The 25,161-nt window shown below is 41.0% G+C and overlaps 1 protein-coding gene across 2 annotated transcripts; it reads left to right on the forward strand.

Annotated features, from left to right (window-relative positions):
• Nucleotides 1–4,953: 4,953 nt before the first annotated feature.
• On the forward strand, nucleotides 4,954–24,695 carry OPRK1 (opioid receptor kappa 1). Of its 2 annotated transcripts, none has more exons than XM_072851270.1 (3): nucleotides 4,954–5,213; nucleotides 19,107–19,463; nucleotides 24,173–24,695. In XM_072851270.1, exons 1-3 carry the CDS (start codon nucleotides 4,954–4,956, stop codon nucleotides 24,693–24,695), a joined length of 1,140 nt encoding a protein of 379 aa, XP_072707371.1. The 2 variants fall into 2 exon arrangements, with proteins under 2 accessions (XP_072707371.1, XP_072707370.1); XM_072851269.1 differs by having other exon boundaries at nucleotides 19,107–19,459; nucleotides 24,163–24,695.
• Nucleotides 24,696–25,161: the final 466 nt, after the last annotated feature.

Here is a 25,161-nt window from a genome sequence, read left to right on the forward strand (position 1 = left end):
GTCAAAAAGTAAAGGGAAGGCTCTCCAAGAGCTTGAGCTCTGTGGGGAGAAGTCGGTACTTATCCCACACAATCCACTGGGATCATCCCCAAAAGAAACGACCAGGCTAATCTTTTAAGTGATCATAAAACTTATCAAAGGCATCAGCAGCATCTCGTGTTTCAGAGCCAAAGCTGTGTGGAAGTTTGGGTTGTGTTAGCGGATCCCCATTCCCTCCCTGGAGCAGAGCACCGATTACCAGCAGAACTGTGCTTCCATGTGCTGGGAAGCCAACTTACTGTGAAACATGACTAACTGATCGTGCCCCACAGGAGAATTAATTGTAAATAATAATTAGAGATACTTTGTTTTGTCTGGTTTTGTTTTGTTTTTTAGTTTAAAAAAAACCCCATCTGTATCAGGTGATCTGGTCTGTAGACCAGATATCTGTATCTGTTCTACAGATATCTGAGGAATACTGCAATTTTACCTTTTAAAGAGAGGCACTAAAAGTTGTTCTTCAGCCCACGTTCAGCCACTCTCAGCATCCTTGCATCTCCTCCGGGAGTCATAGCTGCAGCCTGCTCCAGAAAAGCGGGAAGATATAAAACTTCCAGCTGGGGACCTTGATGAAATTAAATGCAGGGAGGATGGCAAAGTGTTGACCTGCTTTGACAACCCTGCCCCTGCTCTGAGGCGCTGGGCTGTGTGCTACAGCTGGCTGGGGAGCGGCAGGGTGACAGCACAGCAGAGCAGATGGCCTCCTGTTACAACCTGCTGAACTCCTTAATCCCAACCTCCTCGCTGCCAGTTAGCTCCTGTCTGTACAACAGCCCTCCTTTTTAAAGTCCCAGGGTCAGAAACCTTTCAACACCTGTCCAGTGCCTCCCTGCAGTTGGCAGTTTGAGGGTGGCTAGTCTTGCCCTACCCTCCCAAGGACTTTACTGTGGAAGATGTATGGGTCTTGGGACAGGCCACAGAGGCTGTCCCGATGCTCAGGGTCTCATTGGGTTGGTTTCTGAAGGTGACAATGGAGATCTGTAATAGCAATTTATTTTAAAATGTAACAGGAACTTCTGCCATCTACAAGTAAAAAACAAAGCACAACTCTTATGATGAATATTTACAGTCTGCTATGACCAAAATATGTGTAGAAAAACTGTTGAGGAAGCAGTATTATATATACTTTCCTGCCTCTCCCTTCCTGTCCCTTGCTGGTCTTCGAAGGGGATAAAATACACCATTTCCTGAGAGCTGTGTTCACACAGAGAGCTAACATTTCTGGATGCAGAGAGAGAAGAACTTTGTTTCCCTGGCAACTGGAGCCACCAGAAAGCATTTCCAGTATCTCCTCCCTTTACTCACATTCACTAGTATTGTAGCCTTTGGTCAATCAGGTAACAAAACCAATCATGAACTAGAAAGCATTTTGATAGCCTGCTCCACTTAACTCATCTTGCCTCCCTCCCAACCTCTAGAATAAAAAGTGACCTCTGCAAACGATCCCGTATCAGAGCATCCAGTGTTACAATTCATGGCTGAACTTCAAGGTATGCCCTTTTTTGAAAATGTAACTTAAACCTAGAAAGTGTCACAGTCTTCAGGGAAACAATGTCGGCAACTAAGCAGCTTTCACTTGAAACCTGCATGTGCTGGAGTGATGGAGCTGGGTCTCTGCTGCGGCATGGTGAGCGGGTACCGCAGAGTCGTGCCGGTGATTCAGCGCGGTTCATTCTTGCCTCTGAGTCAGGGCTGAATTAATGTCCCGGCACATTGTCAAGATTTTGAAGCAGTGTGCTGATGGGGGCAGCTCTTTACTTTAGCTTTTGGTAATAAAAAAGACAATGCTGAAGCCCTTCCCACCTGCTACTGTTAAATATCACATATCTCCCTCCCCCCTGTTCCTTATTCATTCAAAGAATTCCACTAGGATTGCAAAAGAAAACACTTTACAGGTACAAAATTCCCAATTTATGGTTGTCCTCCCATTTAAATGTAGCAATATTGTGTAGCTGCTCTGTGAATGAGGCAGAAAGTCTGGGGGAAAAAAAAATATGGTAGTGTAAATGCATGTGTATTGTAGTGCCTAGGTAATGGACAGCTGAATGTGGTATTTCTTTACCTTTGAGGGCTGGAATTCACAAGTTAAACAATGTCCCCTAAATATAGAATTTGGTATATAGTTTTGTAATTTTAGTGAAAAAAGTCCAGGTGATTTCTGTTGTGTCTCCCAAAGTCCAGTGAGGTGAATACTGACTCTACAATATTGTAGTGAAAAAATTTGGGAGCATGTGAGCCACAGGTTTGTAACAACAGTGCTGGAAGAAAGTTGTAGCTGAGTGGTGAGACTGTATTTTTATGCTGTCTGTCTTCCCTAAATCTTTCCTTGCTTTTCCTTGAAAGAACAAGGCCTTTTGCCTAATGGGAGCCCTCAGGGGGAACAGGGACTTCTGGCATCAGTGTGTGGACAGATCAGGTTAAGTCACCTGCAAACCCTTTCTTTCTCTTCCCTCGTGACTTCAGGAGACTCCTGTCCTTTTCTGCAGGACTATTGGGAAGGGCACAGAGGCACTGAGCAGTTACGTGCTGAAGGAGAGGAAGATGGTGATGGAACATAGTTCTTCCTCTGCCCTGAGTTTTTCTGTTGATATCATTGCAGGTGTTTCCAGTACCTGCGGTGAGACCAGTTACTGCTGATAATCCAGATATTAAAGTTTTCATCACGAGAGCAAACACAAGAAAGGAAAAGATTATTTTTAACAGTTTATATTAATTTTACTTGACTTTCAGAAGAAAAGGCCCACGTGCTTTCTTTCTGCTGAATTGCAAAGGCCTACAGCTACCAAGGGTCAGAGCTGAGCCTCCAACGTGGAGCACACACAGACTAGCACCAGGCAACTTAAATGTTGCCTCTGGCTCACCCTATAATTTGCAGTGTTGTGGTCAAACTCCACTTCATTCCAGTCCCATGTAGTTGCAATGCACACTCCATTAAGGGTCAGGGACTGTAGTTGTGAGCACATCTTTTTTGTGCTAACTCTAAGATCACTGAAGAGTTTCAGCACAGAATTTAGCTAGAGAAAGAATAGCTTACTGTCCAACCGCTGGTACTTGAAAAAGCTTTGAGTCTGCTATTAATCTTAGTGAGTTTTTTACATCATCTGTGCTTTAGATTTATGCAGAGACTTTTCTTCCCCATATAGAAGTTTCTGATCCACCTGTAACAATCGCAGAGTGACATACTGTTGCTTGTTTCTCCCTCACTTCAGCCTAACCCTTAGAATCCATTTTATTGATTATTTTGTGGCTGTATATGCTCATATGCTCAGGACCTGCTTTCCTGCTGCACGCTTTGAGATGCAGCCAGCCTGGCTGTTCCCCCCTCTTCCAAAGGAGTGGGAACAACTCAGGGTCTTGCCTCACCTCTCCCAATTTGCCATTTAGAGGGACTCCTGGTGGGGATTTCAAGGTCTGTGTGCAAATTAAGGGATATCCTGAACACAGCTGGGTGCGTTCCCAGCCCCTGCTTGATGGAGTATATTAGGGATAAGCTCTGAGGGATGTGATTTCTGCACACACCATCCCTCCATCCCTGGCTGCAGCTGGAGCCTGGGGAGAGCTGAGCTCCAGCAGTGCTACAGGGAATTCTTGGCTTCTCACACAGTGTGGGACAGCTTGAATAAACTAAGCACAGTAATCGGGGTGTCTCTCTCCACTTTGGTAGCCAGCTTCTGACTTTCCTCCAAGTTGCAGGTGTAACGGAACAGGGGCACAGCCACCCAGTGAGAAGTGTTTTGGACGCACGATTGTGAAGCTGAGGCATGAAAGAGCTGATGGATCAGGCAAGGCATCTAAACTGAAAATTCCTGTTTTATTCAGCATCTACTATTCTGTAAAACCATGTGGTATTCAATAGGGCAGAGAGGATCATTGCTTGAGGCCTGGGAGCGCAGGGGGAATGAGGAAAGGCAACTCGGGAAAGTGTATTAAAAATAAGCGTTCATTCATTGCAGAACTTATTTTTTGCTTTTCTTTTAATTTATCCGCCGCTCAGTGTTTAGACAGAAGTCATGTGAGCTTCTGAGCTGCAGGGACAGAGACAGAGAACGTGTGCATCAGTGCAGAGTGCTGCCGGAGCCCTGGCAGGGCGAGAGGGAGGCAGCGGGAGCCTGAGAGGGAAAAGGCAAAGTGGTGGGAGCTGGAACAGCAGCAACTGCTGCTACCACGTCGCAGCTCCTGCCCAGGAGTCGGCTCCGCTGCCAGCACGCCTCTGCGAAGGCGCAGGTGCCTCAGGTTCAAAAGTCTTAGAAGGTCGGTGGTCCTTCCAGGAGCCAAGCAGAGCTGCTTTATTTTTTTCTTTTCCTGCGAAGAACATCTATTTGAGGACTCCACTCCTTTTCCCGGGCTGAGAGAGGTATTTTGTGCCATTCATGTGTCTCTTCTTTGAAAGCAGGTATGGGATCGGGAAAAAAATAACTCAGGGCAGGATGTCAAAGCAGATGTGCAGAGAGGTGGTGGGTTTCTCCCCCCCCCCCAATAGTAGAGCTTAGGCAGTAAGGAGCCCCTGTCATTAGGGTACAGTTTAACTTAAAATATGGAGGATGGGAGAGGCAGGGTTAAAGTGTGGGGGTGGATCTGAGCTGTTTCCCATCTGATTTGTTTCTCTGTGCAGTCTCTGAAAGTGGAGGAAAACTTTCCTTGTGCACCTGGAGGAGCAGCACTTACCCATTACATAGCGAGATGTAAAACTTGTAATTATTTAATATGAAGGTGGCTTGCTTAAATTTCTGCTTGGCAAATTACAGCTCCCATCACAGCAGAGCTCCCCTTAACACATACAAATTTCAGAGGTCTTAACGTCCGGTGGCTGTGACAGTACTTCTGTTCCTCTCTTCCCTCTTTTCCAGCGTATTCGCCTCCTGCTGTCTGCGCTCTCCTCCTGGTCTCCCTCCTGCCCGTGGGGGCTGTGCCCCTATGGATGCCCCTGTACAGATTTTCCGGGAGGAGCCGGACTCCACCTGCTCCCCGGGGCCCTGTGCCCCCCCCAGCACCAGCACCAGCTGGCTCTTGGGCTGGGCGGACTACGACAGCAACGCCACCGGGGCCTTCGGGGATGCCCAGCACAACCACACCAGCATCTCCCCCGCCATCCCCATCATCATCACTGCTGTCTACTCGGTCGTCTTCGTTGTCGGCTTGGTGGGAAACTCTCTGGTCATGTTTGTCATCATAAGGTAAGAGGCTTTGGAGTACCTGTTGGAAGAGATGCAAATGGCCATCCCTAAATTTGTCAGTGGAGGGAGGGGGCTAGTTTATGGAAGCTCTCTGGGAGTGCTTACGTGAGGAGCTGGAAAAAAGTAACTGGAATGACCCAAACCTTTTCAGCCCCAGTGGTTTGCCTGGACGTGCAGTTAGAGAGAAGGGAGAAGCTGTTTAAAAGTAATAAATCCTGCAGCCTGCAGGAAAGGCACTTTGTGCCCCGCAGCTGCGTTCATTGGGTGCCCTCTAGGGATGAGAGGCTGGTCGCATCCGGGGGAAAGCTCGAGTGGAAGAAAGAAACTTCTGCAGAGCAGCTTTTTTCCCCTCTGAGGAGTCCCCGAGGGATGGCTTATGTTTCTAGTCGTGTGGACACTTATACATTGCTGCCTTGTCACCCAGTGGCTCGTTTAACAAGGTGGGAAAAAAAGGAAACGATAAAGATATGTGGAAATGCTTAATGTAAAACAAGGGATGTTGTTTCTCTGTCTAGCAGTGTTTGACTCCAGTTGTTGGTGTTGGACTGAAGGAAGCAAAGCAGATGCTGAAATACCTTTCCTATTGTTTTTTCAGGAAACAGGAGAAAGCTGTGTGTCTGTGTGTGTTAGTTTTTCATATTAAGCCACTTAGTGAAATGCACCAATATTACACTTGCACTTACACTTGTATATTGGTGTATATTTTAGCTTGCACTATAATTTCTCTCTCTTTTTGTCCTTTTCATTTGCAGTTTATAAAAATGTTTGGACAGGGCAGATCAGCAGGGTGATAATGAGCAACCAAGGGGACTGAAATCATGCAACTTTTTGGACTCTTGCTTCACAGTCCATTTGAATCCTGCAAAAAATTCTGAAACAAAGTAATTGTGCAGTATTCATTGCTCAAATGAAATCAGCTTGTACACAGAAAGAAAAATGGAGGCATTGGAAGGGATCTTGTTGGTAAAGCATGCATGATAAGGGTCAAGCAATTGCAGGATGGTGAAATAACTGTCAGACTTAATATAGGGGGAAGTTAACTAGGAGCAGTGAAGTTGTTGATGAGGTACTTTATGAAAGATGAGTTATAACCAGGTGAATACTGTTGAATAATGGAAATAAAATGCCCTATTATAGACAGTGCAATAAATTAAGATGCCTGTGGTCAATGTGGAGAAACTGGTTTGCTCCAGCTTTGTGATGCTGTAATTTTTATACCCCTGCATGCCCTTTTGCCCTTCATTCAGAGTAGAGTTCGTTTCTTTTTGGATTTCTCTTGCAAGAAGAAAGACTCCATACTTGACACACACACACAGCTGCAAAGGCAGAGATTTTCTAAGCCATCAGTCACTAACAATAATAGTTGATTAACTGGCCTGGGCAGTGGAAATAAATTCAAACTTAGCCAGAGCCTTAAAAGTTAGCATGTATGTTTTCTACTGGTACATATGTATTTCCTTTTTTTGTCTCCTTCTGTTACCCTCCTAAGATTATTTTTGTGAGGGTCTAGCTGGCTATGGCTCGCTCTCCTGCCAGTTCCTACATTAGCTTTTTGCTTCAGTTTCCTCTTGGTCCATCTCTTGATTACCTGATCAAAAAAATAAATAAGTATGACAAAACACCTGTTGTTTTTTTTCTTCTTTTTTTTTTCAGTATCCCCCTCTCCTAGGTTTTCTCTGTGGCAAATGTTTTAAACACTGCCAGAATCATTAGCTGAAGTGCATGTATACACAAACCTACAGTTTCAAACATTTCTTATGATTTTGAAATATTCCAAACATTTGTGCAAGAGGTGTATTTTCTTAATTTTTGTCCTAACCTCTCATGTCCCTCTCTCTTTCCCTCCCATCCACTCTCTGCATGATTGCATCTCCAGATGGATTTTCATGACCCGTTGAAAAATGTAGCCTGCAGTGATGTTCTTTTGTGTGGAAAGCCAAGTTCTGTGTGAAGTTCGTGAAAGAAGGTGGCAAGGGAGGGGCCATCGTGTCCCCCAACCATACCATGTTGCCTCTCCTCCAGCTGCCACAATTCTAAAGGAGGATGGGGACAGATTGTGGCTCTTCTTTACCTGCCAGCTGAGCACAGGGTTTGTGTGAGGCCCCTTGTTGCCATTTCTTATCTCTCTGAATTTCTGAATTCGAGATCTGCTCTCCTCCTCCTAACCCCCTCTGGACCGGCAGGCAAGGCAGGCACGGCTCCTCCTCCTCCTGTTGCTCTTTTAAACAACATCTGATATAGTTAGAATAGTTCAGCTGGAAGGGACCTACAATGATAATCTAGTCCAACTGCCTGACCACTTCAGGGCTGACACCACGTCACCTTTTGGGTGACACAAACAAGATTCCTTATGTTCTGAGACTTTCAGTAAAACTGTTGAAGTGTCAGTGCTGTGGTAGGTTCAGGAGACTCCAAATAGTCTTGAGATGCCTCAGAAACAGGCTTAAAATCAGCCATAAGCTGTGGCATAAGCAAGCCTTGGCCTATTCCTTGCTTTAATATCCCCTCAGGGGCAGTTATGCTACTTCTGCACAAGGGCTGCTGAAGAAGCTCACGGACATCAGCAAGTCAGCATCTCAGCAGCCTGCATGCAGAGTGCTGGGTATCTGAAATCTTTCAGGAGTGTTGGGGTGTATTTCTGCTGAGAGGGAAAACCCTCTCAGAGTTCCCTTGGAGGGAAAAATAACAGGAGAATGGCACTTTGACGACATGTACAAGCTCCTGAAAGAAAAGTAGTTGAGTTTGGTACAGCTCCTGTAAATAGAGATTTGTGTTGAAGGCAGAGTGGAAATGGTACTTTAGTACGGTGGTGGCAGCATGGCCTTTTAAACTATGTCTCAGGAGACCTGTATTCTTCTTTTGGTTTTACTACCAGGCTTCAACACTTTGTCCTGTCCTGAGAAGGTCACTTCATGGCCCTGTGACTTGGTTTCCTCACGTGTAAAACGGAGATACTGGTATTCACTGTCTCTAAACACACAGCAACGGTTAGATTTAAAAGCCAAAGCCCAATCACTAGAAATCCTAACAGAGCAAGACCAGGACGATTGTAAGCACCCCAGACTCCTCAGGCACATTGAGAATGGTTATTTTTAATGTGCAGAAAGAGCTCTGTGTTGAGTATGCGGTGCAACCTGCACTCTTTGCACACCCGTTGCAGATGGCTCTCATGGTGTGGATGGTTTGCAGGAGCTCTCCCTGTGTTCGGATGAGCTGAGGCACGTGTACCAGCCCCAAGGGATCTGCTGCCAGGCCAGCAGCCAGCCGGGTGGGCTGACAGTGCCTCACTCATGCCAAGCCATGGCACACGGGATGTAACGCTCTCCTGTGGCTGCTGCTTTTCCTGGGGAGAGAGACCAAGAGAGAAAGAGGGTGTCACGTTTCCTCTTGCACTGGTGGGAAATGCAGATACTATGTGGAAGCACAGTCCTCCCCCTGTGGAGGAGGAGAGGAGGCATGAAATGGGTTTTTAGAAACCAGGTGAAATTACCTGACCTCACCTGAGTAAAGTTATACAGCTATGTGTGTCTTGGCATGATCAGAATCTACCTCAACCCCAAACCTTTTCTTCTGAGATTAGCTTTACCTCTGAGGTCCTAGAAGATATTTCTGGAGGTGAAATAGTTGGCCGAGGTTGATAAATAAAATTACTTGTCCTTGGAAGCAAAAAGTCTTTTTCCTCTCTTCCTCCTCCCTCCTGACTTTATTTCTAAAAATTTAGTGCTGGCTTTAAAGAAAATGGTGCTTTCTTGTGACAGCTGGAGGGGAAAAAAAGTTTCCTGCCTAAAGTTACAACTTTAACTATGGATTTGCCCTTATCAAAACCATAAACATACTCTGGTAAAAACTCTGGGAGATACTGTCTCTTACCCAGATTACTCCAGATGCTCTCTCTTACTCCAGATTGACTTTTTCTATGTATGTGCCTTACCCTCATTGTTTCTGAAGTCATTTACTGAGAGCAGCTGCCATCATCAGGATCCTAAATAGCAAATCCTGTATTTCTTTTAAAATTATCTTTCAAGCTTCCAGTGAACTGAATAATTTTCTACACTCAAAACCAGTTTTAACAAGAGGCTGTGTCACAGATATGTAGATTCATTCCTAAGGGAAAAGAGAAAGCTTGTATTCCACTGCTTAGTCTAATATTAAAGAAAAAATATAACTAGTAAGACATTTTTGTTCTCATATTCATCGAACCAAATGACATCTTATGTAACAGGAAGAGTCTATTAAGAAATGTCGTATAAAATCAACTCCTTTCCAGGTTGTTTTTAAATCTTCTCCATCATTCATTCCAAATGGGAATGAAAATATTAAAAAAAGTATACAAAACCGAAATGGTTTCAATATATTGGCTTAAATCAATAACAGATTTTGATAAGATCAAAAGATTACATGTTAATTTGCTTTAAATTGTTGTTCTAATTTTATTAAATTATATTTGGAAAGAATATTGTTCTGAAATTAAAAATGAAGCTCCAGAAGAGTCAGCGTAACTGAATAACCTGTTCCGTATTACTTGCAGTTGGTATGATTTCATTCTTTTCTGAAATCAAGGGTTTGGCTGCTAAAAGTAAAGGCTAAGCTGTTCTATACTTTGTGAAGTTTATGGCTTTGTACCTTGTTTTACCTGATCAAACATTTGACACCTTACTATCATCAGTACAGAGGTATCAAATGGATTGATAGTAATTAATCACAGGACCTCAAAGAGCATCTGGCCTTACCTCACTGAATGGAGGTAATCTTGGTAGGTTCTGCAGGGTTTGGCCAAACTTGGCATAATTTTCATCACAACTTTGAAGACTGATCATTACCAACAGCTTGATGGCACAAAGACCAGGGTAACAGGAAACATGGAAGAGGACAGGTTTAAAAAACAGTATTGGTAGTTTGAGAAGCGCAGCTCATTTAAACAAAATTTGAATGTTTCTAATAGTTTTAATACCCTGCTAGACAATTACTAAGTGAGACCTGGGGTTTATAAGCTGACAAGAAATCCAACATGAGTTCCCAATACAATACTATGCTAAGAAGAGCAGAAAAACTGAAAAAACAGAGAGAGCAGAGGAAAGGGTTGGAAGTAATATTTACTAGAGACAGTATTAGAGAGAGGCTATAGCTTACAGTGAGTAATCTGTTTGGCTTCTGAAAAGTAATTTGGTACCCATCCAGATGCTTCCGCTGGGCTAGCAGCCAGGTAATCATTTATTTCAGAGAAAGACGTAAGTGGAATCAATGTCTGGAAGCAAGAAATATTACGGGGAGCCCTTTTGAACAGGCAGAAAGTGAAAACTTACAAAAACTTTCCAGTTTGGCTGCTGGCGAGGCAGAAAGCTTGAGATAGCTGGCCTGTCCTCAGCCAGGAGAGTGGTGGGGAAGCTCATGCTCCTGGCCAAAGGGTGGGGAGGGAGCACAGTGTGGAGATGGTTTTGGGGGGGGGGGGGGGGCAGGCTGGCTAAGCCCTTCTGGTGAAGGGGACCTTCTGGTGCTTTTTTTATTGTTAGTCTCTTTTGTGGAATTTGAGAGGCATGAGGAAATGGCAGTATGAATGTCATTTTGTCTACTGACAGACATGAGTGCACAAACTGAATTAGCTGTGGGGAAGGGGTTTGTACAGATGGAACGAGGACATGGAAAGAGGAGTGTCTGACCATGCTGGCATTCTGCAAAATATAAAAAGAATATAAATAAAGAATATGTAAAGGTGCATAGCATTTCCATGGTCCTATTGGGAAGTTTGCATGCTAGCCTGTGCATCATCTTTGAAATATTTATTTCTCCTGAAGCCAGAGGGTTCAGCTCTCATTAGATTCACCTTCTAATCCCTAGGGAAGTGAAAATTAATTATAGGCAGTTTGCTATTTTCAGTTTTGAGATATTATTTACAACGAAACCTTTGTCTTCTCTACATGAGTATGAGAGCCTAACGTGATTTACTTCAGTGCATGAGTCTCCACTAATACATGGCGAGAACATGTGCAGAACCCTTCTGTTTTGTCCACTCATCACACCAATCCACCTATGCAACACATGGTGCTCTGCCTGGCTGCTCGTCTCTGCTCTGAAAGTCAGTGCCATTCAGCAGTGCATTATGAGTGAATGTTTAGGGTTCCCAAACTTAGCTACCCTGCACTTGGAAGACAGAGGATTTTATATTTGCTGACTGACTACACAGCTAAATCCTTTTCCCACTGCATTGTAGGTAGCCTAGCCACTGTGGCTACTATTGGGCAACTGGGAAAGACCTCCTTGAGTAGTGGCAGATGGGAATCTGCATGGTAGGATTAGTTCAGACAAGCTATTCAGTGCCCATTTAGTGCTCACACCCAAAAAATTTTTTTTACCATACTGCTGGCTGATGGACAGCATCAGGACTTTTACACATGCTTTTCAGAATAACTGGCTTGTTAAAGTGCGCAGGAGAAGAAGAAGATTTTCACCAAGGAAGCTATCAGCTGTGCTGTTCAGTTGACCGTCTTAAAGTTTCCTGCTTTTCACTGGTATCATCTCCTTTGGGAAAGCATGTGTTCAGTTGGTCTGTGCTGTGGGCTTCTCTGAGGCAGGTGAGGAAAACAGATGAATTAGTAGAGTGCAGAGAAAGCCTTTCAACTGCCTCCTATGAGGGACTGATGACTTTTCCCTGGGCTGGCTCACTACTGACATATGCATTTGTTGCCTTACCACATAATCCTACACTTGTTATAGCGTGAGGTCCCTTGTCTCCCATTCAGCTTTATTACAGGAGTGCTGACCAGAGATTCAGGTCTCCACACATCCAAGTGTGTAGTTGTCCTATAAAACACGCCCAGCAGTGGCAGTTATTATTCATCCCTGTGGCAAAATGGAGACCAGGTGCCTTGTTTTGAGAGCAAGAGTGATACCCACACCCCAAGACCCCTGCATGAGAGATTTCTGAATCCTTTCCTTATTTCTCTCATGCAGAAACATCTAGGGGAAGCAAATGTTCAGTAACATTTGGCTGCTTCCAACCAACTTCTGCATACATAGCTACCTCTGGGGATCAGAGCCTCTCCAAAGAATAAGAAGGAAAGTAAGACCTGAAAAATCTTCTGCTGGAGCTGCTATCCCTGTCCCCTTGAGCAATAAGATTTGTTCTCTTTGCCAGGCAATCTCTGTCCTACTCACTTCCCTCTCCCACAAACACATAGGAAGCACTTTGCTCTGTCAAGGGAGCTCATGTCCTTCATAAAAAAAATCCTTCCAAGAGAGAAGAACAATGGGAAAGGTGGATATTACCAGAAACAGAGACTCAGCACTGACCAGGGCAATGTACCTGTGTAAGAAGAAGTAAGAAGTATTAGGATGGGCTGTGTAACACCCTAGGAACTCCCCGTAGCATGACTGGTCACTGGAAAACATCTGCAGCAGCATAAAGTTTCTCAAGAGACAGAGTCAGCTACTTGACAAGATCTAGATTCATTTTACTTACCAACAGAGGTCAAAAAATCAGGTACATAGTCTAAGCTAATTGTCTAGGCTCTCTAATAATAATATTAGACATACTGGTTTTGGATGAAGTACCGATTTTCTAAAATTCTGCATTCTCACTATTTCAGATTAAGCCACAATAAATCACAGCACCTTGACTGAGCTCCCCTACAAAATCATGGAAGCACAAATTTCACAGTATTGGTTTTTCTAACATTAAGCATATTTCTTCAAAAAGAGGCTCTTAAGCTCACATAAAAATATTAAAAGTCCTTATCATAGAAAGAGGAAAAAAGTTCATTTTTGTTAAGTAGTGTGAATTTTTCTTCATTTTGACCAGGATATATGTAGACCTGAACTTCTCTTCTATAATTCAGAAACTAGTTCTTTAGCTCAAGAAGGAAAACTTCCACATCTAATCAAAATCTGCAAGATCTTGTTCAGTCTCAGTTTATGGCTAGTTCAGAGGAGTAATGGTAGTGGTAAATTGTAAGGATTTTAGTGATACCTTCTGACATTCAGGTAGATTATGCTCATGATCATGCCTTTCTTCTTTAAGCTGCTTTTCTTCTTTAAGATTATGCTTTTCTTCTTTAAGCTGCTTAAAAATAGGTACCTACAGGTGCTTATTAATAAAGAGAATTCCACTTTAGGATACTATTTTGTAGGCAACATGTACAATTTTTTATAGGCTCCTAACAATTTTGATGTTAAAGACAGGCAACCTTTAAATGTGCGCAGTAACAATGTTTGCTTTTATTTAAAGTGTTTTCTGAGGTCCTATCCCCTGCTAAATTCTGGCTTCAAAATGTGGTAATAGCATATAACCCAATATGAACATGGAAACTGCAGCATATTGATTTTTACATTCTTTAAATGACCTCAGTCTTAGTTTCATATTGGCATAAGCCTTTTTTATTGACTTATGAAGATCCAAAAGATAGCTGAGCCACCCTTTTGACATGGTATGTGTTTGGAATAGATCTTTCTGGGTTGGTTTTTTTGGTGTTTTTTTTTTTTTTTTTCCCCCTGTTCTGACGCAGTATGATATTCCGTGTGCCCTGAATATAGCCTTGAGATTTAGAGCTTTCCTGACTAAGCTTTTCAGCTGCTTGATCCCCATATACTTCATTCAGAGGAACCTAGTGGAACAGAGCCTGCATCCTGCTGATAGGTGTTTTTGCAATTTGCTTTTAGATGTGCTTTAGCTTTCATTTTCATTCACTGACTCAGGTATCCGCCAAAAATATGTGTTTGTTATACCTCGTATTTCATGCTTTTGTACTTTCACTCTGCTACTGGAGAATGTTGTTGTAGTGTATTTGTTAGTCTTGCTCTCGTCCCCATCCCTCATTTCATACTGCAGGGAATGTTTCAGCCTACTGCAGTTCCATGAAAAAAATTTGACCAGAGCCTCCTTCTCAGATTTTATTAGCTTTACTAATGTCATGGTGTACTTTAGAATCACACTCCTCTCCTCTGCTTGAGATAATAACTTTAAGGGGCTCTACTAGCAGATTTAGTAATGCATTTTATTTTCTTCTGAAAGCATACCAACTTCTTAATAGCATGCTTCCTTCTTCTGTTACCACAATTTCATTGATAAGCTTAGTCTGGAGGTGTGATTTCTTCCTATTTACTGTCTTAAAAAAATGTGGAAAGTAAACCAGAAGGAGAAGTACAGTAATGATGAATCATATGAGAAATAGGGGAAATTTCCTAAGGGTCAGTCTAAAGTCAATCTCAAAGAACTTTTGGAAAGTGGACTTAGCCTAAGTTGTGATAGTTTTGCGAATTTTACTTTTGACATGTAAGTAGACATCATTTAAATCTTGTTCCTTAAAAACTCTTGTCATATATCCATGAAAAGAATACATCCAAACCAAAGTTTTATTTTTCATTTTGACTATTTTTCTGCAGGGTTTCCATATATCTTCCAGTTATTTAAAGTCTACAGAGGCTTGAGGCCTGCTTATAGCTTGATAAGCAGTCTTGTGATCCATCAAATAGCTTAAGTTATCAGAGGGTTTTCTGCCTCTTGCAATTAGATTCTAGCACGTGATTTAAGAGAGGGACCTTCTATTCCTATGTAGTATTAGAAAAGCTGTCATCTTGTTATGAAATCCCAGTATTTAACAAACCATTTTCTAGATAAAGGATTTCCCATGAACAGTTTATACAACAATGGTTTATAAATATTTTAATAGTATTTGGAAGTTATATCTCAAAGACACTAAGAACATGTTTGTCATTAATTACCACTGTGCCATCTATGCTATAGTTATGTCCAGGTTTCCCTTATCTATTCTGCTAGACTAATTAAAGCAGATAGCAGTATTTTTTCCTTAAATTAAATTTAGGTATTTGATCAATAATTTTAATTTTGCAAAGGAAGACAAGATTCCCTTACTTGATCACTCTTTTGACCTTGTTCAAGTACAGATTTGGGTGAGTGGTGGGTATGGTGGGAAAACCCCAAACCACATAAAATATTGCCTCCTATGTTTTGGTGCAATAGAATGAGTTGTAGAAAAACAGTTACATCCCTCATCTCTTGTTCGAGTCAAGACTCTATCAGGGTCCACTTCAAAGTGTCTGACAGCAACAGCAGTCACTCCAGCACTTTAACTGGATTTTGGTTAAGCCTGCAAGCACGTATCTTCAGAGGCATGTAGGCATTTAATAATTTTTAGGTGTTTAATTAAAAACATTGAAAAGAGTTTGGATGATTGAGTCCAGATTCTCAAAGGCATTTCTGAATTTATGAACTTCTAAATGAATGTATGATTTAATCTATATTGCCTAACAACTTTAAAGGCCAACATCTCATTTACATGGAGGCCAATGCTTTCAGGTGAAAGTAATCAAGCTCTTTACATTACTAGTGTGAGATCAATGAGTATTAAGGTTGCATCAGTAAAACATGGTTGGACTCAGTATTGCTGAGGTTAACCAGTGCACTCTTCATTCCTGAGTTAGGTACACATGATCCCTCTGCAGTGCCTGGGAGAACTGATTGCCTAAATGTAATAAAGTATTTATTGGAGCAGTATTTATTGGTCTCCCACCTTCTTGTTCAAAGTCTGGCAGAAAAAGGGTCAGGTGCCTATTCTGGCTCAGAGTGAATGGTGCAAGGAGGCATCTGTGGTCTGTGAACTGGGGTGGATTTGGGCAAGGCCAGCTAGTCGTGGGACTGCCAGGCTGGTGAGCTGTGGGGAAGCACTAGATGCACACCAGGTAAGGTTATCAAAGCTGGGATTGTTATGTGCTTATGTGCTCCTGAAATGAGCTAAAGCTTTCACAGAGCTTTATGGGACGAATGGCACACTGTGGGTTTTTCTTTTCCCCATTATGTTTTCACTCCCATATACAGCTTTGATTTGGTTACATTGGAAGTTGTCTAAATGCTGATGCTGGGATGACTGTATTTCTTACTACCTGTGAATGACAAGGCATCCTTCCTGTTGGATCAATAGTAGTGAGGAAAATTAATTTTCTTATATGTGCATGTGTTGCATAGACCAAAAAATCAAAATTGCTCACTTTACATGTATAACATAAGCAGTACATATACAGAGAACATGCTTTATGTTGCAGCTTCAAAAATTTGAAGTTACCTAAAAAACTAGTTCTATTTTACAGAGGGTCTTTCCTATTCTGTCACTGGAAGGATGGTGGGAGAAGGGAAAGGAGTACTGGGAAAATATGGTATATATGGTCACAGTGTCACACACAAAAAAGAATTGAATTAAGGTTGCCAGGAACAGGAAATGCCAGATATAAAGTCTTTCAGATATTTGATTTTTCAAGGCTAATAAAATCCTTTTAGTTATTTTTCACTACTTTTCTGATTCTCTTTAAGGAAAAAAGGTCAAACTAATTCTTTTATATGTGAAAGCAAACTTTCCCTATCCAAACACTTGGGGAAGTTTTTAAAGATCTACAGAAGTAATGATTCAGAAGAACTATTAGTTACTTCACCTCTGCTTATCACAGGCCATTGCATTTCATTTAACCATTCCTGTATTGAATTTAGTAACTTGTATTTGACTGAAGCACACCCTTTGCAAAGCAGCAGACATTGATTTGGAGACATCAAAAGATGGAAAAATTACCCCTTTCTTGTGTAATTTGTTCCCAATAATAATCACCTGAGCTGTTAGGACGAATCCGTCATTTTTTCTAAGCTGAGTTTGTCTGGCTTTGACTTTTATGTATTTGTCCTTGTTACACTTTTCTTTGCAGCCTGAAAGGGCTCTTCAGTACCTGCTATTTTCTCCCTGTGGAGGTCTTCAGACACTGTAATCAAGTCACCTCTCGGTGTTCTTTTTGATAAACTCAGTGTGCTGAGCTCTTTAAGTTACTCACAGTAAGAATATTCTCCAGTCCTTTCACTTATTTTTGTGGCGCTTTTTATGCATCCTTTACAACTTTTCATAGTCTTTTTTTGCAATATGAACAAGACAACAATTCCAAATATCATCAGTGATGTCCACAGAAGTCAAATCACCTTCCTACCACTCCTTTTCAGACATTTAATGGAAATTAGTCCATTTTAGCACAGATTTGCAGTCTGAGTGTTTAGTGAGTTTTTGTTTGGTCTTACAGCTGAGATGCACTCAGAGCTGCGTTTTTTTTTACGAGGAGGGAAGTTCCTACTCTGTTAATGTGTCTTACATTTGTTTGTCCTGGCTATATACTCTCATATTTGTGTTTGAACAGTGCCTTACGGGCTATAATGGGACCTACAGGACGGACTGCCTCCTCTGCTGGAGGGCCTGTTGAGGAGATTGATCTGGGATGGGGCAGAAGCCCAGCTCTGACTGGCGGGTGCCTCCTTGCTCTGCCTTTGATCTCAGAGAAGCTCAAACTGGGGCAGAGGGAGTCTAGACCATGGGGGTCACGCCACCAGCGTAGGGCTCTTGTTGCTGCTTCCTTTTGGCTGTCTTTGCTCAGTTATTTCTAATGCTCCACTGGCTATGGCTTTGCTTAAGATGTGAGCCTGGGTATGGTATCTGGGTGAGAAGGGTTTATTTTCTTTTCCCTTGCCCCCTTTCTCTTTCCTATGCTTTGAACCAGCATTTGGTTTCATTTTCGAAATAAGTCGTAATTAGAGTGTTTTAGAAAAACTGATGCTATTTTTAACATTTCGTGTTGGTCATAAAATGACGGTTCTGCCCATATTTTAATTAATAGCTAATTCTCTCATTGGGCACATTTCATCAACACTTTTTTTTCAAATTACAGATCAAAGTTTTAAAGGCAAATAGACACATTGCCCTACAAGTTCATTAGCTGGACTGATCAAATCTTCTATTTCCACTGTAAATTATTAATGATACATATCAAAATGTAGCTAGACATGTTTCTGTGTGTGCTGCATGTGCACCTTTTATTTCAGATACGCATTCAAAATACGTGGGTGAAACAGTGTTGAGATGGGAAATCTGTCACTGAATCTCAATATAAATTAATAGCAATGAGCAAAAGTAACTAGGGGGAGGAAGCATTTCAGAAAGGAGAGTGAGGTATATCCCTATGTTAACAGGCTCTCCTTCATCTGTTTTGTCCATAGCAGAGCTGGAAGCAGTCCCCCACACCCGGGGACACAGGCTGTGCCCCAGAGTCAGACTGTCATCAGGGCAGAACAAAGCAGGGTGCTGTCTCAAAAAACCAGATCCTATTCTTCTGTGTAGGCTGAGGTTCTTACCAGTTGGAAAAAACAAGTGCTTCATTTTGATGAAATTAAAGGATGCAGAAAAAAATGCTATGATCATTTTTTTCCCCACTGTGGTATCCTACTTAAACAATAGTCATCTTTTAGGTTAGCAGTCACAAAAGCGCGGACTGGGAAAAGCTGAGGATAAGAAAGGAGGAGAAATTGGAAATGAAGGAGCAAAGAAGGGAAATGACTAAAACTTGTATAAGCTGGCATTGTTGCAGTGAATTCAAGGACGATAAACTTTCATATAAGAGTATAACAGATGTAACAGTTAATATGGATTCTTACTGGAGAATGGGATAACTATTCCTTCCACAAAACTAACCCAGAAAGCTCACAAACACTGACAGTTTGCTGTAAGAAAAGGAAACACAAAACATTTTGATCACTTGCAAATGTAACAATGATATTTTCTTGTAGAAGGATTTGAGAAGATAGAACTGAAACCAGCATTTGGCTAATTAGATTAAATATATTCATATACCTGGTTTTGCCTGTGGTGAATAGTTCTAGCTGCTAATGCAGGTGCTGAGAGACTGAGTCAAATGTGTTTACTATTATCCCAAGAGTCTTGCATTTGTGTGCACTTCTGTCATAATTTAGAACTGACAGAAAAAAAACCAACTATGGCAAAGCCTGAAGGATAAACTGTTACATATCTGAATGTGCATAGTCATATTTTGAAATAATAAAACCTTACTTTTTTTGTTCTTCAGGTACACAAAGATGAAGACAGCAACCAACATCTACATTTTCAATCTGGCTATGGCAGATGCACTAGTTACCACGACTATGCCTTTCCAAAGCACTGAGTACCTAATGAACTCTTGGCCGTTTGGTGATGTGCTGTGTAAAATAGTTATTTCTATTGACTATTACAACATGTTTACCAGCATATTCACACTGACCATGATGAGTGTTGATCGATACATCGCCGTGTGTCACCCAGTGAAGGCTCTGGACTTCCGTACGCCTCTCAAGGCGAAGATAATCAACATCTGTATCTGGCTATTGTCCTCATCTGTTGGTATATCTGCGATAGTTCTTGGAGGTACCAAAGTCAGGGAAGGTGAGTGTGAGCATTCAAAATTCAGTCTCTTTGTTTCTCAAGTGATGTAAAATGTAGCTTGGAATATTGACTAAACCTGATTGATGCCTTTTTCAATAATTTGTACATGCTCAGCATGTTCATACACATTCCTTGGTTCAAAAAGTATGTCTAAATTTCTGACATTTTGAAATATATTGTGGAACATTACACTATGAGATATAAATCATTTAAGCGCAGATGCCTTTGCCAACTAAAAGAACAAAATGCTCTTTGAAGCATTGTCCGTGCTAGAATGAGACCGTCAAAAACTAGTAGCAGACACCAGGGGAAAATAATCAGGAATTTGAACACAGTGGACAGATCAAAGATCAGTTTAGGATGAAACTTGACATGTGAGCTTAAGGTGCTTTTTTGTAGGTGTTGTGAGAGTAGTTCTGCTGAAGTTCCAAGAGCAGAAACTAGATTGCTTGTCATTAGTATTAATATTAAAACGGTCATTAGTATTAAGACTTGGGATCTTATTATTAGCAGCCATTTCACAGAACTTGAAGGTGTGGTGAAGAAAGGAAAAAAGTCAGTAGCTGGAGAGAGAAAATGAAGCGAAATACTATGAAAATGACAGTATCTCAAATTCTTGTTTAAAAGGGATGGGGATGTACATGGAGACTTGGAAAGGCTGAGAATAAGGATCAGCAGAGGAACTGGGAATTCAGACCATGGCAGGGAAGCAACTACAAGAACATGAAGTCAATAAGATCTGTGCACTGACCACCTGTAGGCTCTGCCTAAAATTTGTAATCCATGAAGGACTGTGGATTTAGCCACTATAACTGGTGACTCATTACCAAAACTGCCCTGCTATGGAGTTAATCTTATTTTGAAATCCTTCTTGAGAAGGAAAGGGGAGAAACATTCTCACACACATATACTTCATACCCACAAGCATGTCAGTGGTGCAGGAGCATCTCAGTGTCTTCAAAAGCCTTGAGGCCTCTAATGATGTCCTTGTGTTGGGGCCATCTGTTATGGATGGCTCGATAAAATACAAGACATGCATATTTATTTGGTGGTAGTCTTGTTTGAGACATAAATAATCTTTAGAAGAATGATTAATAAGTTCCTGAATTAACAACCTTTTCTATTAGAAAGTCTTCACTCCTCCCAAGAGAATTTGTAAACTTTACATAAGGACACTGTTACCTGGCAGAGACAATAAACGTTGTGTGTTAAACTGTTTGGCATAGATCAATGCAAACAAAATGTTTCAGTAACAGCTGCTCAAGGGCTGATTGATTTGGCTGAAGATGTATAGATTTTGTTCTTGATGTTGGTCTTCTGGTGGGTAGGTGACAGGAGAGTCCTCTGGAAACTCTTCTTTCAGCCCTTTGGGGGATCAGGTGTCCTGGTCTGCAGTGCTGTAACTCTTCTCCCCAGTAAAGTTTTGACAGGCTCTATAAAACAATGTCTAGCTCAGGAAACATTCACTTCCAGGCATCTTTGTTTGGGAATAATAATTGTCTCACTATGCATGAGATCTTGAAGGCCATAGGACATTGGCTCAGTCAGGTGTTTTGTTGGAGCATGCTTAATTAGCAGAATATTCACTGTAAGCATCACATTTAGATCAAGGGGCTGCTCTGAGGCCAGCAATGATTAAATGCCTTTTCCACACCACGTGGCAGGCAGACTTCTTTTTTTTCCTGAAACAGAGACTAGTAATACACAGCTGAGCTGGGCCAAACTAGGTTGGAAATTATTGGCAAATGCTTGTCAGCCCCTACTGTTCAGCCCTGCTTGTCTGATCTGAAGTCTCTCTTGAGCATTTACTGCCAATTATCTTGTCTGGTGTGTTCATGGGTTGCGCTGATAAATGGTGAAGGGGAAAAGCAAGGATCCTCCCTTTGCCTGACAGCTGGAGCTCAGGACTGAAACTTTATGTTATGTTGATCAAAATAGTTGTTGTTTATATTTTACAGGGACTCTGCTGGATTCAGTTTTAAATGACAACTGAACATCAAATGGAAAGTGATTATATTTAAAGTTCCCGCCCCACGCTCAGTTAGTGCCTTTTGTTCTCACAGTCCAGGATTGCTCCCAGTGGTGTCCTTCTGGATACATTTTCCCTGCAGAACAAATTTTGCATCTGTGTAAATATTCCCTCTCTGGCCTCAATGGAGCCTTTCTTGCTGAAGAATTGTTCACTTAAAAAGAAAAAATTAGAGGTACTAAGTAATTCCCAGTAACAGTATGAAGGCTCCATTTGAGTACAGAGGAGTATGCATGCCTGAAGGTGACATAATTAATAATGTATCTAACAAATATATTTCCTATGTCAAGATTAAGATTCATCTTAAATGGTAGCTTATCAAACACATTTGAAAATACAGTTACACTAAAATACCATCTAGAATGCAGTATTTTTCCTTAAATATATCAACGTATTTGGAATATTTGGCTTTCAGAGTGGAAAAGGTCAGTATGAAATCTTAAGTACTCAGTTTGTGACACTGTACTTAGTTCTGCACCTTTTCAGGCAACAAGAAGAAAATATAAATTGGATTTTATTCTCTTCCAAAGTTCCTGAAAATTATTATGATATTGTGCATTATGACAAGGATCTTTGATGATTGTTTGCCCATTGTAAACTGGGAAAATTTAAATGGGTTCCATATAATTCATAGCATTATATATATCAAGTGAAACACATGAATATTAATTAATTTAGAATAAGATTTTCCATAGAAAGTAAACTGTAATGAGATGTAAGACAATCATTAAATTTGTATTCAGTAATTTGGAATTCTAAAATACCATTGACAACTACAAATGATATTAAAATGTAGCAAGCATGACATAATTATTTTGATACATATATGAAATTATGACAGTAGATCTGAAGAAGCAGTTTCCTCTGGGAGGGCGTTTCAGTGAGTAGCTGGATGTGGTCTGGAGCAGTCATCCCTGATCACACCTCACTTTTGTCCAGAGTTGCACATCTGGATGCAGCTTTACTAGTCCAGATATTATAGCTGCATCCTGATTTTATTGTTGGTGCTAGGCCATGATCTACTACAAATAACAGTACTAATCAATGTGAAAACTTCTTTGAAGATGATTGTTGACATTTGTAAAATAAAATTAAGTAAAAGCAACTACACTTACGAAAACCTGGATCACAAAGGATTTAGAAAAGTTGACTGAGTGTCGAGACCCTGTTGAGTCATACTTGTGCTGTCAGCTTAGCATCCTCCATCAAGCTTGAAAGATATGTCTTTTCACTTTTCAGCTTTCAGAATCATCCATTAGTTGTTATATTATTTAAAATAAAACCTCAAAATATTTAGTTTTGATTTCAACTTTTTTATTTGAATGTTTTAGTATTCAATACCATCCAGTAACAGCTTTCTGATATCTAACTGTGGAAATATCTATACAATACCATAATGATAACTCCCCCCCGGTTGCTTTTCACAACAAATTCTCTGCAGTATCATCTTGATTTGTGAAGCATTTCAATAGCAGGGAAATGTGACTTGATGGAATTTTTCTGACTAGTTCTGCTGGAGACAGATATGAAAAAGTGATGTGCAAGAGTATATTGAATTATTCCACCCTTAGATCTGATTCAATAAAAGCCAATACATAATAATTTGTACAGGAATGACAAATGCAGTAGGGAAAAATGAAAAAAATTCAAAGAATAATGCAGTGCTCAAGAGGATAAAATCTAAGCTACAATTCAGAGTGAAAAATCCCTATGTTACCTTGACTTGTCTTCAGTAGAGTTTAACTGCTGATAGTAGTGAATTTACCCCTTCTCTTGCCTTGCCATTTGTCTTGTTTCTTGGTTTTCCATATGGTTTATATGCTGGAAGGCTCCAATGAGGTCAGCAAATGAAACCTCAAATATTTCATTCCTTAGCAGCCTCCTGTCACATGGAATATTTCTGGGACATAAAATCAAGTGACAGCCTGTGACTCTGAATCCTGGCATGGGCAATCAGAAAGGGAGTGGGCTGGTATCAGTGGCCCAGATCCTGCAGTCTCTGCACAGGCTGAATTTTCAATGACATGATCTACAAAAAGAGCAGCTTCCTTTTGACTCTGCACACACATGTATTTTATTTGTTTCTATTTAACTGAAAAGAAGCTGTTGCCAGGAAATAAGTTTTTCTGAATGCAAGTACTTAGATGTATTCCATTTGCACTGAAGAAGGCACGTGGGAAAAGGTTATTACACAATTATCATATATTGGCAAAATCTTCCTACGATCAAAACCTCATTCGTCTCCCACCATTCATGATACCAAAACTCTGTCTCTACCCACAGATGAAAATATATGTAATTTGATAATAGTTATGAGATTTCTACTCCATTGAACATTCTGGCTTTAAATCTCAGTGAGATGCAAATGGAAACATCTTTACAAATTTTTATTTTTTTGCTCTGCATTTTTAGATCCTCCCATGGGAAACAAATTTTATACAATGTTGTGCATTTTAAAAAGCCCCTATCTCTCTAAGTAATTTCTAGAGACAGCTACATAAAACCAGTTTCAATGGTAATTGAAAGCTTTCCTTGGAGGGATTTAATGATAACTCCATTTATTAGTATCACATTACATGATAATCACTTTTCCTAGCTTATGCTATGATAATTACATTGTTTAGAATATTGAATAATAAAGCTATTTTCTTCTTCTTGCTTCTTTCATTCCCAGATACTGCTAGCACTGAATGTTCCTTGCAATTTCCAGACAGAGATTATGTGTGGTGGGACATCTTCATGAAAATCTGTGTTTTTGTCTTTGCATTTGTTATTCCAGTTCTCATTATAATTGTTTGCTATACTCTGATGATCCTGCGCCTTAAAAGTGTACGGCTTCTCTCAGGGTCTCGAGAAAAAGATCGAAACCTGCGCCGCATCACCAGGTTGGTTCTTGTGGTTGTGGCAGTTTTTATTATCTGTTGGACTCCTATTCACATTTTTGTGCTGGTTGAAGCGTTAGGGGATGTGTCCCACAGTACTGCTGCTATATCCAGCTATTACTTCTGTATTGCTTTGGGTTACACCAACAGCAGCCTCAATCCAATCCTTTATGCTTTTTTGGATGAAAACTTCAAGCGATGTTTCAAAGACTTCTGCTTCCCCTTTAAGATGAGGATGGACAGGCAGAGCACCAGCAGAGTCAGAAACACTGTGCAAGACCCGGCTTATATGAGGGAAGCAGATGGGACAAACAAACCTGTATGACTAGTCGTGGAAATGTCATCTTACTGTCCTCAAGAGAGAGAAGAGTCCAATGACCTAGGACTGACGCAGATTACCACTGCAGTTTGAACTAGACTCACCCAGACAGACATTTCTGGAATATTTTGGAAATCCTAGTAGTTTGAACTAAAGCATGTTAATTATTGACAAGCAAGAATCTCTTGAAAATAAGCTCAAATGAAAAGGACCTGGCTGATGGTCAGGTTTTGGCACCATGTTTGCTGTACTTGAGCAGGTACTAATACACACTTTTGGGGAGACAGGAGATGGTGTTGTACCAGCTGATTCTGGATATGGAAAGTTCTGGCTTTTCTCTTTACAATACGTAAGGTTATATTAAGCAACATGTGGTCATAACACTGAATTATGCCAGAAACTTTTGCCCCAACAGTGATTGCTTCTGAACTATGTAGTTTGACAACTTGATTTGTCATACTCTTTTACAGTG

This window comes from Ciconia boyciana, chromosome 2 (assembly GCF_034638445.1).
Source record: "Ciconia boyciana chromosome 2, ASM3463844v1, whole genome shotgun sequence".
Lineage (NCBI taxonomy): Eukaryota > Metazoa > Chordata > Aves > Ciconiiformes > Ciconiidae > Ciconia > Ciconia boyciana.